Below are 16,884 nucleotides of genomic sequence, written 5' to 3'. Positions count from 1 at the left end.
AGACATTGCACCAACTGTGAAAAAAACTTGTATGTGTTTTACGGTGTTCTATTGTTTGTAATGACATTTCAGGGCTACTACTTGCTCCATCACAGCGTATCTGTTTGATCTGTTGGGTTCTTGCAACTTGAGACATTGTATTGATTTCTGAGAGGCAGGTAACAGTCTGATTAGGAATGAAATATTGATGAGACTGTTCTGTTATGGACTGACATGTGCGTGGTGTTAGCTCTGCTCTGTTTCTGTAATACAGTGGTAAGAATATTTGAATTATAAAAATGATTGGGCGAGAGGTTGAAAATTGGTGTTAAATGGAATCCGACACTCCAGAAATTTCTGCCCTTTTCCCTGTTATTTTTTGTCTTGTTGCATTTGACATTGTGACATGTATCATATTCATTTTAGATTAAGTTTGATTACTATTTATGAGAACAACCTCACATAGCTGATATTTGTCTGCATTCTGCCGACCAGGTAATTTGGTTGTCATGGAAACATTCAGTGTCATCCGTAATCCAGAGAGGTATTGTGGTGTCATTCATGTCATAGTATACTAGACGACTAACAGGATCGGATGGTCAGGCTCGGTGACTTGGTTGATGCATGTCATCAATTGTGTGATCAATGCTCATGAGTTAAATCACTGGATTGTCTGGCCCAGACTCAATAAATTACATACCTTGGTCATACAATACATTGAAATATTGCTGAGTGCGGCGTTAAACGATAAAACTAATGGTGGAGATGTTCAACTGTTAAACTGACCCCCTTTTTGTGAAGGTCATTTGCCCCAAACATGAATGATGTTACGCTAACAACCCATTCGTCAAAATTCGCCCCTTTCCGTGACCTGCAAGAACAGTCGTCCCCCTATCGATGACAGTTATGTGCGAAAGTATGACAAACCAGTCAGAATGTGTGTATGACTACAAGTAGGGGGGCAAAGAATCCCTCAGGAATATTTTTGGATTTTACACATGTCTTGCATCTGAAAGTATGCCCAAGATACAGTTAACTGTGTATAATCATGCTGTATAACTACCGCAAGTCCTGATGTGTTTTAAATAGCATCTGGAATATATATAGTATATGGGGGAAATATACGTGAATCATTACGCAACAAGATGACAATTCTTTTAACTATGCCTGTTTGCTCTTAGACGGAACCCAGTCGCAACAATAGCTACGAAAAGGGCACAAGTTGCTATTGGGCTTGTCCCGAAATAACACGAGTTTGTCACAAATGGCTAACAACCCACAACTCCGGGTTCTATGACAACAGTTTCAGCCCTGACTGCAGTCTGTATGAGTAGATTAGATCTAATAGGTTGTCCACTCACTCACTGTTTCTGTCCCCACAGAGCTAACCGTGAGAAGGAGAGCATAGAGGCCAGGTCCCGCGCCATCGCCCGCACCACCGTGTCACATGTGAGTGCAGCGCCCCCTGGCAAGGCCGGACATGACACAGAGGAGTTGAAGAACAAGAACTACATGCTGCAGGAGGAGGTAACTCTTGTAACACTTATAAGTAATAATGTGAACGTGTTGGGAGAATGTGTTATATCACAGTGCAAAATATTGTTTAATGGACCTGTAAAAATTACCTCCTTCCACAGGTCAATGAACATTGTGCTCCATATGTTTTTGAATCTGCCCCTAGTTGGCTGCTAGATATTGAATGTTGTTGAATCTGTCCACCAGGTGGCTGCTAGATATTGAATGTTGTTGAATCTGTCCACCAGGTGGCTGCTAGATATTGAATGTTGTTGAATCTGTCCACCAGGTGACTGCTAGATGTTAATTGTTGAATCTGTCTACCAGGTGGCCGCTAGATGTTGAATGTTGTTGCATCTGTCCACCAGGTGACTGCTAGATGTTAATTGTTGAATCTGTCTACCAGGTGACTGCTAGATGTTAATTGTTGAATCTGTCTACCAGGTGGCTGCTAGATATTGAATGTTGTTGAATCTGTCCACCAGGTGACTGCTAGATGTTAATTGTTGAATCTGTCTACCAGGTGACTGCTAGATGTTAATTGTTGAATCTGTCTACCAGGTGGCTGCTAGATATTGAATGTTGTTGAATCTGTCCACCAGGTGACTGCTAGATGTTAATTGTTGAATCTGTCTACCAGGTGGCCGCTAGATGTTGAATGTTGTTGCATCTGTCCAGGTGGCCATTAGATGTTGAATGTTGTTGTATCTGTCCACCAGGTGACTGCTAGATGTTAATTGTTGAATCTGTCTACCAGGTGGCTGCTAGATGTTAATTGTTGAATCTGTCTACCAGGTGGCTGCTAGATATTGAATGTTGTTGAATCTGTCCACCAGGTGACTGCTAGATGTTAATTGTTGAATCTGTCTACCAGGTGGCCGCTAGATGTTGAATGTTGTTGCATCTGTCCAGGTGGCCATTAGATGTTGAATGTTGTTGTATCTGTCCACCAGGTGACTGCTAGATGTTAATTGTTGAATCTGTCTACCAGGTGGCTGCTAGATGTTAATTGTTGAATCTGTCTACCAGGTGGCTGCTAGATATTGAATGTTGTTGAATCTGTCCACCAGGTGACTGCTAGATGTTAATTGTTGAATCTGTCTACCAGGTGGCCGCTAGATGTTGAATGTTGTTGAATCTGTCTACCAGGTGGCCGCTAGATGTTGAATATGGTTGTATCTGTCTACCAGGTGGCCGCTAGATGTTGAATGTTGTATCTGTCTACCAGGTGGCCGCTAGATGTTGAATGTTGTATCTGTCTACCAGGTGGCTGCTAGATGTTGAATGTTGTATCTGTCTACCAGGTGGCTGCTAGATGTTGAATGTTGTATCTGTCTACCAGGTGGCTGCTAGATGTTGAATGTTGAATCTGTCTACCAGGTGGCCGCTAGATGTTGAATGTTGTATCTGTCTACCAGGTGGCTGCTAGATGTTGAATGTTGTATCTGTCTACCAGGTGGCTGCTAGATGTTGAATGTTGTATCTGTCTACCAGGTGGCTGCTAGATGTTGAATGTTGAATCTGTCTACAAGGTGGCCGCTAGATGTTGAATGTTGTTGTATCTGTCTACCAGGTGGCTGCTAGATGTTGAATGTTGTATCTGTCTACCAGGTGGCTGCTAGATGTTGAATGTTGTATCTGTCTACCAGGTGGCTGCTAGATGTTGAATGTTGAATCTGTCTACCAGGTGGCCGCTAGATGTTGAATGTTGTTGTATCTGTCTACCAGGTGGCTGCTAGATGTTGAATGTTATTGAATCTGTCTACCAGGTGGCTGCTAGATGTTGAATGTTGTTGTATCTGTCTACCAGGTGGCTGCTAGATGTTGAATGTTATTGAATCTGTCTACCAGGTGGCCGCTAGATGGTGAATGTTGTATCTGTCCACCAGGTGGCCTCTAGATGTTGAATGTTATTGAATCTGTCTACCAGGTGGCTGCTAGATGGTGAATGTTGTATCTGTCCACCAGGTGGCCTCTAGATGTTGAATGTTATTGAATCTGTCTACCAGGTGACCGCTAGATGGTGAATGTTGTATCTGTCCACCAGGTGGCCTCTAGATGTTGAATGTTATTGAATCTGTCTACCAGGTGACCGCTAGATGGTGAATGTTGTATCTGTCCACCAGGTGGCCGCTAGATGTTAATTGTTGTTGTATCTGTCCACCAGGTGGCCTCTAGATGTTGAATGTTGTTGTATCTGTCTACCAGGTGACCGCTAGATGGTGAATGTTGTATCTGTCCACCAGGTGGCCTCTAGATGTTGAATGTTATTGAATCTGTCTACCAGGTGACCGCTAGATGGTGAATGTTGTATCTGTCCACCAGGTGGCCTCTAGATGTTAATTGTTGTTGTATCTGTCCACCAGGTGGCCTCTAGATGTTGAATGTTGTTGTATCTGTCTACCAGGTGGCCGCTAGATGGTGAATGTTGTATCTGTCCACCAGGTGGCCTCTAGATGTTGAATGTTATTGAATCTGTCTACCAGGTGGCCGCTAGATGGTGAATGTTGTATCTGTCCACCAGGTGGCCTCTAGATGTTGAATGTTATTGAATCTGTCTACCAGGTGACCGCTAGATGGTGAATGTTGTATCTGTCCACCAGGTGGCCCCTAGATGTTAATTGTTGTTGTATCTGTCCACCAGGTGGCCAACCTCCGGCGCCAGCTGGTGATGGACCGGGACACATCCTACAAGGAGACCCAGCTCCGCAACCAACAGCTCAGTGAGCAGGTGGACCAGCTGGAGAGAGCCCTGGCACATTGCTCCACGGTATGTACAGCCTCGGGGAAAACATAAGATATGTGGTTAACTGTTAAGGCTGGATTCTTCATGCATTGGTGGTTAAGACAGTATCTTTGTGTAGTCTGGTTGGACGAAAACATCCAAGTTGATAAAATGTGCAAATGTATAAAATATAATTCTAATTTTGTTCTTGACGAAAAAATTCAAAACCCTCTGGTACCCTACACTTTCGTTTTGCTGTAGTATTACTCTAAGCAACTTAATGCAACAAAGTTAAGTGAAGAACCTATGGTTGTGGAAACACCAATCATCTCTGTTAGAAGTCTGTGTCTCTGTCTCCAGAGTGGCGGTGTGACGACCATCGAGTACCAGAAGTTGTTTGAGAAGAACCAGGATCTGCAGCGCCAGGTCCTGAAGCTGTCGGAGGAGAACATCGAGCTCCGCTTTGAAGCAGAGCAGGCCCGGAAAGACCTGCCCAGGATGAAGGTAGTTTGCTATGGCTTTGTCCACGTCCGCCATGGGGATTCCTTCAGAATTTCTTGTCGTAAATGTTTTCACAAAAATAGGGATCGGATGATTATGATATGCAACCCATGGCCCCAGCCACTTGATTATTTACAGTTTTCCATTTCACAATAGTATTGCTGACTGCAGTGTTAAACAATAATCACGTGCTCCGCTGTCAGTGAGATCTACATTGTCATTGTCGTTTTTAAAAATCCTCCATTGTAAATTTATAATTTTTTAACTTTTCCTGCAGTACCAGTACTCTTAATGCACAAAGTAATGCAGGATAAGTATACAAATATAAAAAATATCCAGATTTTATTAGAGTTTTAACTTATCCTGCATTACTACATCTAAACGCTTTAAAGAGTTATGGACAATAAGTATACAAATATAAAAGATATCTAGATTTTACACGTTTGTTTTGAATCCCTACTGTGTGGTTTTCCCCAGGACCGTATCAAGGACCTGCAGCGGTACGCAGATGCCCTGAAGATGGAGAATGCCCAGCTGAGTGGGGACACGGCCAGGTCCCTTGGGTCCTCCAACACCAGCATCAGGAGGGTGAGGCTTAGGATGTTGAGTTCCAGGGGGAACTCTGAAACCACTTAAGGGTGTCGAGTTGGTTCTGTTGACGTTCGGGTGTAAACTTGGTTATGTTGACGTTCGGGTGTAAAGTTGGTTATGTTGATGTGAGGGTATAAACTTGGTTATGGTGATGTTAGGGTGTAAAGTTGGTTATGTTGATGTTTGGGTGTAAAGTTGGTTATGTTGATGTTTGGGTGTAAATTTGGTTGTGTTGACGTTCGCGTGTCAAGTTGGTTATGTTGATGTGAGGGTATAAACTTGGTTATGGTGATGTTCGGGTGTCAAGTTGGTTATGTTGATGTGAGGGTATAAACTTGGTTATGGTGATGTTCGGGTGTCAAGTTGGTTATGTTGATGTGAGGGTATAAACTTGGTTATGGTGATGTTAGGGTGTAAAGTTGGTTATGTTGATGTTTGGGTGTAAAGTTGGTTATGTTGACGTTCGGGTGTAAAGTTGGTTATGTTGATGTTCAGGTGTAAAGTTGGTTACGGTGATGTTCGGGTGTCAAGTTGGTTATGTTGATGTGAGGGTATAAACTTGGTTATGGTGATGTTTGGGTGTCAAGTTGGTTATGTTGATGTTTGGGTGTAAAGTTGGTTATGGTGATGTTAGGATGTAAAGTTGGTTATGGTGATGTTGGGGTGTAAAGTTGGTTATGGTGATGTTCGGGTGTAAAGTTGGTTATGTTGATGTTCGGGTGTAAACTTGGTTATGTTGATGTTTGGCCGTAAACTTGGTTATGTTGATGTTCAGGTGTAAAGTTGGTTATGGTGATGTTCGGGTGTAAAGTTGGTTATGTTGATGTTCGGGTGTAAACTTGGTTATGTTGATGTTTGGCCGTAAACTTGGTTATGTTGATGTTCAGGTGTAAAGTTGGTTATGGTGATGTTTAGGTGTAAAGTTGGTTATGTTGATGTTCGGGTGTAAAGTTGGTTATGTTGATGTTTGGGTGTAAAGTTGGTTATGTTGATGTTCGGGTGTAAAGTTGGTTATGTTGATGTTTGGGTGTAAAGCTGGTTATGTTGATGTTCAGGTGTAAAGTTGGTTATGTTGATGTTTCGGTGTAAAGTTGGTTATGTTGATGTGAGGGTATAAACTTGGTTATGGTGATGTTAGGGTGTAAAGATGGTTATGTTGATGTTTGGGTGTAAAGTTGGTTATATTGATGTTTGGGTGTAAAGTTGGTTATGTTGATGTTTGGGTGTAAAGTTGGTTATGGTGATGTTCGGGTGTCAAGTTGGTTATGTTGATGTGAGGGTATAAACTTGGTTATGGTGATGTTCGGGTGTCAAGTTGGTTATGTTGATGTTTGGGTGTAAAGTTGGTTAGGGTGATGTTAGGGTGTAAAGTTGGTTATGTTGATGTGAGGGTATAAACTTGGTTATGGTGATGTTCGGGTGTCAAGTTGGTTATGTTGATGTGAGGGTATAAACTTGGTTATGGTGATGTTCGGGTGTCAAGTTGGTTATGTTGATGTGAGGGTATAAACTTGGTTATGGTGATGTTAGGGTGTAAAGTTGGTTATGTTGATGTTTGGGTGTAAAGTTGGTTATGTTGACGTTCGGGTGTAAAGTTGGTTATGTTGATGTTCAGGTGTAAAGTTGGTTACGGTGATGTTCGGGTGTCAAGTTGGTTATGTTGATGTGAGGGTATAAACTTGGTTATGGTGATGTTTGGGTGTCAAGTTGGTTATGTTGATGTTTGGGTGTAAAGTTGGTTATGGTGATGTTAGGATGTAAAGTTGGTTATGTTGATGTTTGGGTGTAAAGTTGGTTATGTTGATGTTTGGGTGTAAAGTTGGTTATTTTGATGTTCAGGTGTAAAGTTGGTTATCATAACCAACTTTACACCTGAACATCAACATAACCAACTTTACACCCGAACATCACCATAACCAACTTTACACCCAAACATCACCATAACTTATGGTGATGTTGGGGTGTAAAGTTGGTTATGGTGATGTTCGGGTGTAAAGTTGGTTATGTTGATGTTCGGGTGTAAACTTGGTTATGTTGATGTTTGGCCGTAAACTTGGTTATGTTGATGTTCAGGTGTAAAGTTGGTTATGGTGATGTTCGGGTGTAAAGTTGGTTATGTTGATGTTCGGGTGTAAACTTGGTTATGTTGATGTTTGGCCGTAAACTTGGTTATGTTGATGTTCAGGTGTAAAGTTGGTTATGGTGATGTTTAGGTGTAAAGTTGGTTATGTTGATGTTCGGGTGTAAAGTTGGTTATGTTGATGTTTGGGTGTAAAGTTGGTTATGTTGATGTTCGGGTGTAAAGTTGGTTATGTTGATGTTTGGGTGTAAAGCTGGTTATGTTGATGTTCAGGTGTAAAGTTGGTTATGTTGATGTTTCGGTGTAAAGTTGGTTATGTTGATGTGAGGGTATAAACTTGGTTATGGTGATGTTAGGGTGTAAAGATGGTTATGTTGATGTTTGGGTGTAAAGTTGGTTATATTGATGTTTGGGTGTAAAGTTGGTTATGTTGATGTTTGGGTGTAAAGTTGGTTATGGTGATGTTCGGGTGTCAAGTTGGTTATGTTGATGTGAGGGTATAAACTTGGTTATGGTGATGTTCGGGTGTCAAGTTGGTTATGTTGATGTTTGGGTGTAAAGTTGGTTAGGGTGATGTTAGGGTGTAAAGTTGGTTATGTTGATGTTTGGGTGTAAAGTTGGTTATGTTGATGTTTGGGTGTAAAGTTGGTTATGTTGATGTTCAGGTGTAAAGTTGGTTATGGTGATGTTCGGGTGTAAATTTGGTTATGGTGATGTTCGGGTGTAAAGTTGGTTATGTTGATGTTCGGGTGTAAAGTTGGTTATGGTGATGTTCGGGTATAAAGTTGGTTATGTTGATGTTAGGGTGTAAACTTGGTTATGGTAATGTTATTATAGATTGGTGAGAGTGGCAAGAGTTCGCGAGAACTTGAAAAGACGATCGCGCTGCTGAAGAGGGTTGTTGAGAGACTCCAGATGGAGAATGAGCAGCTGAAGAGGGCTCCAGGCTACAGTGCCACGGACCAGGCGGCCATGTTTAAACTGGAGAACGAGGCACTCAAGGTGAAGGACATGATTGTGTTGAATACAGCTGATTGGCAGTCAATAGTGGCGCAAAGTCTGTATGCATTTCATGTTTTGAGGGAATTAAAGTTTTGGTAAGAGAGCATTTAGTGCATGCAATTTGCCAGCTGTTTGCTGTATTGGGTCAAAATTACTACCTTTTTATACCTTAAAGCTGTTGTAAATATAAACTTGGGGAGATTTGTTTTTCTCTGATGCAAGAATTGTCTGAATGAAAGGAATATATTTCCTTAATAATGGTGACTTTAAGAAACATACCGTGAATTACCTTTTGTGTTTCAAGTTATATGAAGATTATAAAGTAGACAACAGTTTATGGATAACAACTTCTAAAAGTTCAACTGTAATAGCGACATTTTGGTATAACAGTATAAAAAAGAAGTTGTTATCCATAAAGTTTTGTTCACTTTGTCATCCTTCAACTTCTAAGATATGCGTATCAAACTATTCATGAAGCATTGTGGCTTAAAACCTGTGTGATGAATTCCCTACAGAAACAACTGGACGAGCTGCGTGAGACAATGGGAGCCACGCTGAGTGACCGGTACACCACCCAGCAGAAGGGCACAGCCAGGCTGATGAATGACTATGAGAAGATGAGGAAGGAGTTGATGAAGGTGAGCTGCAGTAGCTGCACAGTGTGTGTTGAGTCTAGTTGGCCATAGAAGACATTGTCAGGAACTGGAGCTACATGCAAATATACCATAGCCGACGGTCACTACAGTAGCTGCACAGTGTATGTTGAGTCTAGTTGGCCATAGAAGACATTGTCAGGAACTGGAGCTACATGCAAATATACCATAGCCGACGGTCACTACAGTAGCTGCACAGTGTATGTTGAGTCTAGTTGGCCATAGAAGACATTGTCAGGAACTGGAGCTACATACAAATATACCATAGCCGACGGTCACTACAGTAGCTGCACAGTGTATGTTGAGTCTAGTTGGCCATAGAAGACATTGTCAGGAACTGGAGCTACATGCAAATATACCATAGCCGACGGTCACTACAGTAGCTGCACAGTGTATGTTGAGTCTAGTTGGCCATAGAAGACATTGTCAGGAACTGGAGCTACATACAAACATACCATAGCCGACGGTCACTACAGTAGCTGCACAGTGTATGTTGAGTCTAGTTGGCCATAGAAGACATTGTCAGGAACTGGAGCTACATACAAACAAACCATAGCCGACGGTCACTGCAGTAGCACTCCACATTTTGAATGGGGAATATATACCATGTCTCATATGGTTGCAGTGAGCACAATAAGGAAAGACAAACACCCTAATTGATGTATTTAGGATATTCATCAAGTCTTGCCAAAAGGCTGGAAGACCAAACATAGCATGGCTGAAATATGTCAACATGGTATTCTCTTGCCACACAAAGCCTATGTCGTACTCATGGTGAGAGGAGTACTCGATTAAGGCACTCTGCTGACAAAGTCAGGGATGTATAGACCTGCTGAGAGGCTGATATTCAACCCCAAGTCTGCAGCACATGTCATGTTAACGCAGTTGTTCACTAATGTCATGTTTGATCGAAGTGACTTGTATTTCTTGCATAACAGGATTAAGAAGGAAACAGAGTTTTCAATGTTAAAATCCTCAGAAATTAGGAAAATTAGAAAATCACAGTTTTGAACAATGTTACAGTTTTGAACAATTTGCCTGCCATTTCTACTTTGTTTGGAATCCTAGATAGGGCCCTGAAAGGGCCCACTCTAGTCTTGGTTTAAACATAGGTTTCAAGTATCTTATAACCACCACCCTTGTCATTCCTAAACTAGAATATAGTTAAGATGGAGTGAATGATCCCAGTAATATGGAGAGTTGATGGTGTGGAACTCATGCTTCTTGTGCTTGTTGTAGGAGAAGGAGACGTCAGAGAAGCTGCGCGTACAGCTGCGGTCAACGGAGCTGCAGTCTGACCACCACCACAAGGAACTGACCGACACTCGCACCAAGCTGGAGATCGAGGAGGCCAAGCGCCCCAACGCCATGTCCAGCGACACCAAGGGCTGGAAGTCGGCCGTCGTCACACGCATGTATGAGGAGAAGATCAAGGGGCTAGAGCAGGATCTGGAGAAGAAGGTGCGTTGTGGGTGGGGAGAAGAGGGTTGTGAGAGGAATGGTGGGGAGAAGAGGGGTGGCAGTAGAAAGGTGGTGGGAGGAAGGGCTGGGGAGAAGGTTGGAGGGATTAAGGGGTGGGGAGAAAAGGGTTGTTGGAGATATGGTGGGGAGAAGAGGAATGGTGGGGAGAAGAGGTTTGTGGGAGGAATGGTGGGGAGAAGAGGGGGTGGCGGGAGGAAGGGCTGGCCAGAAGTTTGGAGGGATTAAGGGGTGGGGAGAAAAGGGTTTGGGGAGGAATGGGTGGAGAATAGGGATGATGGGAGTAAGGGGTGGGGAGAAGAGGGTTGATGCAGATTAGAGAGTTTGGTGTGTGGAAGGGATGTGGAGAAGAGCTGAGGTGAGATCAGGAGGGAGTGGGGGAGGTTGTTTGTGGGGGTAGAATATGGATGTCAGGCAGGGAGGAGTGGGGAGGAGAGAGATGGGGAAGTGCCAGGAAGAAGATGGATGGTGGGGAGAATGGGTGAGGATAAGAGGGATGTGTCGGAAATAGAGATTGCAGTTTTATTATTACCTGCACTTACAGCATGATTTGTAGCGAGTGTTGTAACCATCACTTCTCACTCCTTTTCATCTTTGCAAATGTATCTGTTTTATTCCAATTCAGAACAAGATAGTGTCAGACACGAAGAAGCTGCTGAAGGATGCCGCCGAGAGGGAGCAGGAGCTGATCAGGCGCCAGGACGACCTGCAGAAGAAGGTGAGCTACAGAACAGGAGCCACACTCACACAGGCATGTTAGTGTCAGCCACCGTCTACAGCAGGATGGGACTGCCAGGCACAATGTGTAGTTCACAGTATGGCCTTGCTGTCTCATGAGGACAGAAACGCATTGGTTTTACACTATGAATTGTCACAGCCAACCTATATCTGAAGTAATCCTGTAATGGTAATCAAAAGACGTTTGTCCTAACAAGTTAACTGTTGTAGAAACAACTCATGCTGTGACCAATCATCAGCCACAGTGTGTTTTGTAAGTAGAAACATTACATCTGTATGCTGACTGTAGTTGTTGACTGTTGTTCCTACTTCTGTAGGGGGCACGGGTGGCACGGGTGGCCCAGGCGATTCACTGTGCAGAGTTGCGTCCCTTGGGCACGCCAGAAACCTATGATTGTTGGTTCGAATCCCAGTTAGCCCGATTATGTTTCTAGGTTTGTCAGCACCATACCCTTGCTTGTGGGTTTCACCAAAGTGGTAAATGTCCAAGACCTGCATCACTTCGGGCTTTACTCCCATGCCGTGATATAACTGGAAAACTGTTAAAAGTGGCGTTAACCCAACTCACTCACTCACTCACTCACTCACTCACTCACTCCTACTTCTGTAGATCATGGTGCTGGAGAGATTCCCGGCCGGCAGCCAGGCTCACACTAGTGATGCCAACCTGATGAGGGAGTACCAGCAGGCCAGGTCAGTACACACAGAGACAATGGGCACAGCTAGTGGGAAGATTAGTTTTTTATCTATGAAAGGAAACTGTCAGAGATTCATCCTGGATTCCAAATTAGGTTTCCCTGGCAGGCAAATTGTGAATAAAGCATGGATTGTTTTAAAATTTCTATTGTTAAAAGTTCTTATGCACTTAAACGTAGAGGTACTTTAGCATTGTATTCAGTGATGTAAAAAAAGCAGGTTTCCAACTCCAGTTAAGAAATAATTGATAAGTAGGAGTTGTTTATCGTACAATAACAACGACCACGAGTCGTTTACTTCTTGTATGAGATATCAACATCATGTACAGCCTCTTTAAGGATGTTGATAAAGTGTAAAAGCTTTAAAAACATTTTCCCAAATCTTAAAAATGAATAAAATCAGACAATTCCATTTTACAAACAGGTAGGTTAAGTTTGGTATTTCCCGCATATTCTCACAATCCTCACGTCGATTATCTGTACCTTTTCACCTAAAACCTGATCATTCGGCCATTGCGTTTATCTGTGTAGCCCAGCTATATCTTTTGGGAACAATTTACTAGACACTCCCCTCTCAAAATTAACGTTCAAAATATGACGTCATCAAGTTGTAAGCACATATTCGAATCTCCAGAAATGACATCATGATAGAACAATGTTTTATCGTGAAATAAACCACGCTTTGTTCTCCATTGTTCTTTGTGATTTCTCACGTGTATATATATCTTATATTCCTCTTTAATGGTCATGTTGTGAGCATGAAGCACAAGCCATAATTACGGAAATTTCTATTTCCAATTTGAGAGGTTGAACTAGACTTGGGGCTGAAGATGGGCCTCTGAGAATGCCAACTGGTCCCTGATGTTGAACACTGAACCATATCCATCGGCTTACGCTGCATGACCTTTGTCACACAGATATTTGTGTTATGAAGGGATGGATACTTGGAATGATCTACTCTGATCAAATCTGGGGGGATTTCATGTCTCGGTTTCCCTTTAATGTATGCCCATATTTGTCAAAGGGGAATGTGATTTAAAATTTGGTTTGCAATGAGGTAAAGTGACAGTAATCCTTTGTACAGATATTTAGACTATCATACCTAGACAGAGAGCAGAAAACTACTACAAGTGTTTCATGTCCATCAGGTTGACCATCGATCAACTGGAGGAGCAGAAGAAAGAGCTGCTGAGTGAGGTGCGACGTAGACGACCTGCTGGCGGCAGCTCCACACAGGTAAACACTGACGAACATCCCAGCCACATCAGACTAGTGTACCATAAGATGCTTGCCTTGTACTAGCAGTGTGATGTACTGGCCACTCTGGTTCTCTAGAACCACGTTAGTCAGGGTACAGTAAAGTCTGTCGATAGCAACTCTTTCATTACTTAAATCAGGCAGCAGTGGGGCAGCCTTGTGGTTAATGTGTCAATCGTCACGTTAAAGGCCTGGGTTCGATTCCCCCCACGGATACAATGTGTGAAGCCCATTACTGATGTGATATTGCTACAATCCTCATTCACTTTCACTTGGACCACTGAATCACCTGGGCCCACTTGCACAAAGCGATCTTAGTGCTACAACTATCCTAAGTCTATATTAGAGTATGGGAGTTACGATCATTGTAGCGCTAATTTCGCTTTGTGCAAGTGGCCCCTGGTCTAATTAACGATGAGAAGTCCTGTGGATTTGATTTAGTTCTTTTCATTGAAAAATTAAACAATTTTCTATCTCTCCAAGTCAAATTATTATGAATAAAGGTCTCAGCTGTGACCAACCCAGGTTGCCAAGTTAGCCATATTTTCTAGATAGGTGGAGCTCAATGAGCCTCAACTGTAGCTTAGTGAAACTGTGTGTCCTTTCTTGATAGCTTGATGACGACATCCTGACGAAGGCTGGTAACTACGATCGTGTTCTACGGGAGAATGTGGAAGTGACGATGGATCTCAAGTCTGTCAGGCTGGAACGGGACAAGTTGCGCCTGGAGGTCGATAGGGTGAGTGTTGGTATGAGGATGTTATATAGACTGGAGGTCGATAGGGTGAGTGTTGGTATGAGGTTGTTATATAGACTGGAGGTGGATAGGGTGAGTGTTGGTATGAGGTTGTTATATAGACTGGAGGTCGATAGGGTGAGTGTTGGTATGAGGTTGTTATATAGACTGGAGGTCGATAGGGTGAGTGTTGGTATGAGGTTGTTATACAGACTGGAGGTGGATAGGGTGAGTGTTGGTATGAGGTTGTTATATAGACTGGAGGTCGATAGGGTGAGTGTTGGTATGAGGTTGTTATATAGACTGGAGGTGGATAGGGTGAGTGTTGGTATGAGGATGTTATATAGACTGGAGGTGGATAGGGTGAGTGTTGGTATGAGGTTGTTATATAGACTGGAGGTCGATAGGGTTTGTGTTGGTATGAGGTTGTTATATAGACTGGAGGTCGATAGGGTGAGTGTTGGTATGAGGATGTTATATAGACTGGAGGTCGATAGGGTGAGTGTTGGTATGAGGTTGTTATATAGACTGGAGGTGGATAGGGTGAGTGTTGGTATGAGGTTGTTATATAGACTGGAGGTCGATAGGGTGAGTGTTGGTATGAGGTTGTTATATAGACTGGAGGTCGATAGGGTGAGTGTTGGTATGAGGATGTTATATAGACTGGAGGTCGATAGGGTGAGTGTTGGTATGAGGTTCTTATACAGACTGGAGGTCGATAGGGTGAGTGTTGGTATGAGGTTGTTATACAGACTGGAGGTTGATAGGGTGAGTGTTGGTATGAGGTTGTTATAGAGACTGAAGGTCGATAGGGTGAGTGTTGGTATGAGGTTGTTATACAGACTGGAGGTTGATAGGGTGAGTGTTGGTATGAGGTTGTTATACAGACTGGAGGTCGATAGGGTGAGTGTTGGTATGAGGTTGTTATACAGACTGGAGGTCGATAGGGTGAGTGTTGGTATGAGGATGTTATATAGACTGAAGGTCGATAGGGTGAGTGTTGGTATGAGGTTGTACTACAGACTGGAGGTAGATGAGTGAGTGTTGGTATGAGGTTGTTATATAGACTGAAGGTCGATAGGGTGAGTGTTGGTATTACACAGCTATGAGACTGGATGTTGAAAGAGCGAGTGCTTCTATTATGCTGCTATGCTGTGAGTAAGTTTGTTCCTGTTGCATTCAGCATTACAACTCTCAAACTGTTGGGTTCAAACCAGTAACTGATAGTGTGACGAGACTAAACCCACCAGAACACAGCTGAGAGCTAGTAGCAATGCTGAGGGAACTCAAAACTCAGAGTCGGGGTAGAGTGTCTGCCCGGAGTGCGGAAGGTCAGGGGATCGATCCCCAGAGCGTCATACCAAAAACGTTAAAAGATGCTACTTGTTACCCTGTCTGGTGCTCGGCTTTATCAAGCTAAAAGGACTGGTCAGCTCGAGTCAGTATACTGTGTCTGAGTGGGGTATTCATGTTAAACTGCGGCATTGTATCTCAGTTGGCTACCACAACACACACACACGCAAAATGCAATATAAATGCAATAATCTTGGACACGACATTAAACCCCATTTCACCTCACCTCACCTCACCTCACCTCACCTCACCTCACCTCACCTCATCTACGTTGTTATTGTATATTTAATGTTATTTTCAGTTGAAGAAAGAACTTGAAAGCTTTGGTCCGGAGTTCTTTGAAGAGGTTGAAGATCTGAAGTACAACTATAAACAAGCCGTCCAGAAAAATGTGCTATATGAAGAAAAGTTGCAACAAATATCTACTCAGTTTGGAATCTCTGTCAAAGTGCCTGGCATATAGACTTGTGACCTACTGCCACTTCCATAATAACTACATACCTCACTATAATGAAAGCTTGAAGCAGCACACAGTGTCACTAGCTACCTATTGATAAGTGGAACTCCACCTTAGTCAGCACTGCCAACAGGTGCCCCTTTTCAGGAGCTGTGCCTCCAAGGTTGTCTTGTCAAGAGATTCTCTTATAGTTATCTTACATCTGTATTGATATCAACAGAGCGGAATATAAGGGCACTGTTATTTCAGAAAGGGAAGTCCATACATAGATATTACTTTATTGTAAGTATAGCTGTTCTCATAAATTTATTGTATATTTAGCTGATGACTAAAAAATGAAGTGCTACATGTGTCAGAAAGCAGAAATGAGACCTTTTGTTTTTTTACTGTTGCAGCGTTGTTTGAAGACAGTCATATCTTCTTTTCTAGCCTTACTGAAGTGAACCAATAGAAAACAGGCTGACTGTTCAACGTGTCACTTAGTGACAGGAGTGTCTGTGTATCAGTGTTGTGAGCATCTCGACTGGCTTGATATCCAGACAAGCATGTGATGTGCCTCCATCCAACTTCATTCGTCAACTGCCTGTGATATCATGAATATTGTGTTAAGATGTCATATTGCCGTCCTTGTATTGTAGAAAACATTTACATTATTTATTTGTTGACCTATTTTTGTATTAAATATATATGAACTGTACAGTGTCTGTTCCTTGTTTTGTTTGTTTGTTGTTTAACGCCGCACTCAGCAATATTCCAGCTACATGATGGTGGTCTGTAAATAATCGAGTCTTGACCAGACAATCAAGTCATTGACATCATGAGCATCGATCCACGCAACTGGGATCGATGACATGCATCAACCAAGTCAGCGAGCCTGACCTCCCGATCCTGTTACCTTGATGAAACAACCAGGCTGTGTGTACATGAGTAAAACCTCCATCGTTGTAACGAAAACAAAACTCCCTTACCTTAATGTGCTATCTTTAAAACAAATGAAGGTATTTTCAACATGTAGTAAATGACATGATAATGATCAAGGGCCTAGTGCAATGACATAAACAATTAATGTATTCACTGCATGTATCCTGCCATAAAGTGTTTGTAGACAGGTAGCAACATGGGA

General features: G+C 42.7%; 1 protein-coding gene across 1 annotated transcript in view; it reads left to right on the top strand.

Annotated features, from left to right (window-relative positions):
- The window catches only part of LOC124126811 (centrosomal protein of 290 kDa-like), a 76,771-nt gene extending 60,313 nt beyond the window's left edge, over window positions 1-16,458 (top strand). Inside the window, exons 46-57 of the mRNA XM_048383635.1 lie at window positions 1,362-1,506; window positions 4,139-4,264; window positions 4,580-4,723; window positions 5,198-5,308; window positions 8,229-8,393; window positions 8,909-9,031; window positions 10,286-10,507; window positions 11,151-11,243; window positions 11,874-11,956; window positions 13,107-13,194; window positions 13,829-13,954; window positions 15,606-16,458. Coding sequence (XP_048239592.1) covers window positions 1,362-1,506; window positions 4,139-4,264; window positions 4,580-4,723; window positions 5,198-5,308; window positions 8,229-8,393; window positions 8,909-9,031; window positions 10,286-10,507; window positions 11,151-11,243; window positions 11,874-11,956; window positions 13,107-13,194; window positions 13,829-13,954; window positions 15,606-15,767 — 1,588 coding nt within the window. The 3' untranslated portion in view covers window positions 15,768-16,458. The remainder of the gene's footprint in view (window positions 1-1,361; window positions 1,507-4,138; window positions 4,265-4,579; window positions 4,724-5,197; window positions 5,309-8,228; window positions 8,394-8,908; window positions 9,032-10,285; window positions 10,508-11,150; window positions 11,244-11,873; window positions 11,957-13,106; window positions 13,195-13,828; window positions 13,955-15,605) is intronic.
- The last annotated feature ends 426 nt before the right edge of the window (window positions 16,459-16,884 follow it).

This window comes from Haliotis rufescens, unplaced genomic scaffold, assembly GCF_023055435.1.
Source record: "Haliotis rufescens isolate VD_foot unplaced genomic scaffold, xgHalRufe1.0.p SCAF_5, whole genome shotgun sequence".
In the NCBI taxonomy this organism is placed as follows: Eukaryota; Metazoa; Mollusca; class Gastropoda; order Lepetellida; family Haliotidae; genus Haliotis; species Haliotis rufescens.
The sequence above is the reverse complement of the archived record's forward strand: the minus strand, read 5'-3'. Positions and strand labels throughout refer to the sequence as shown.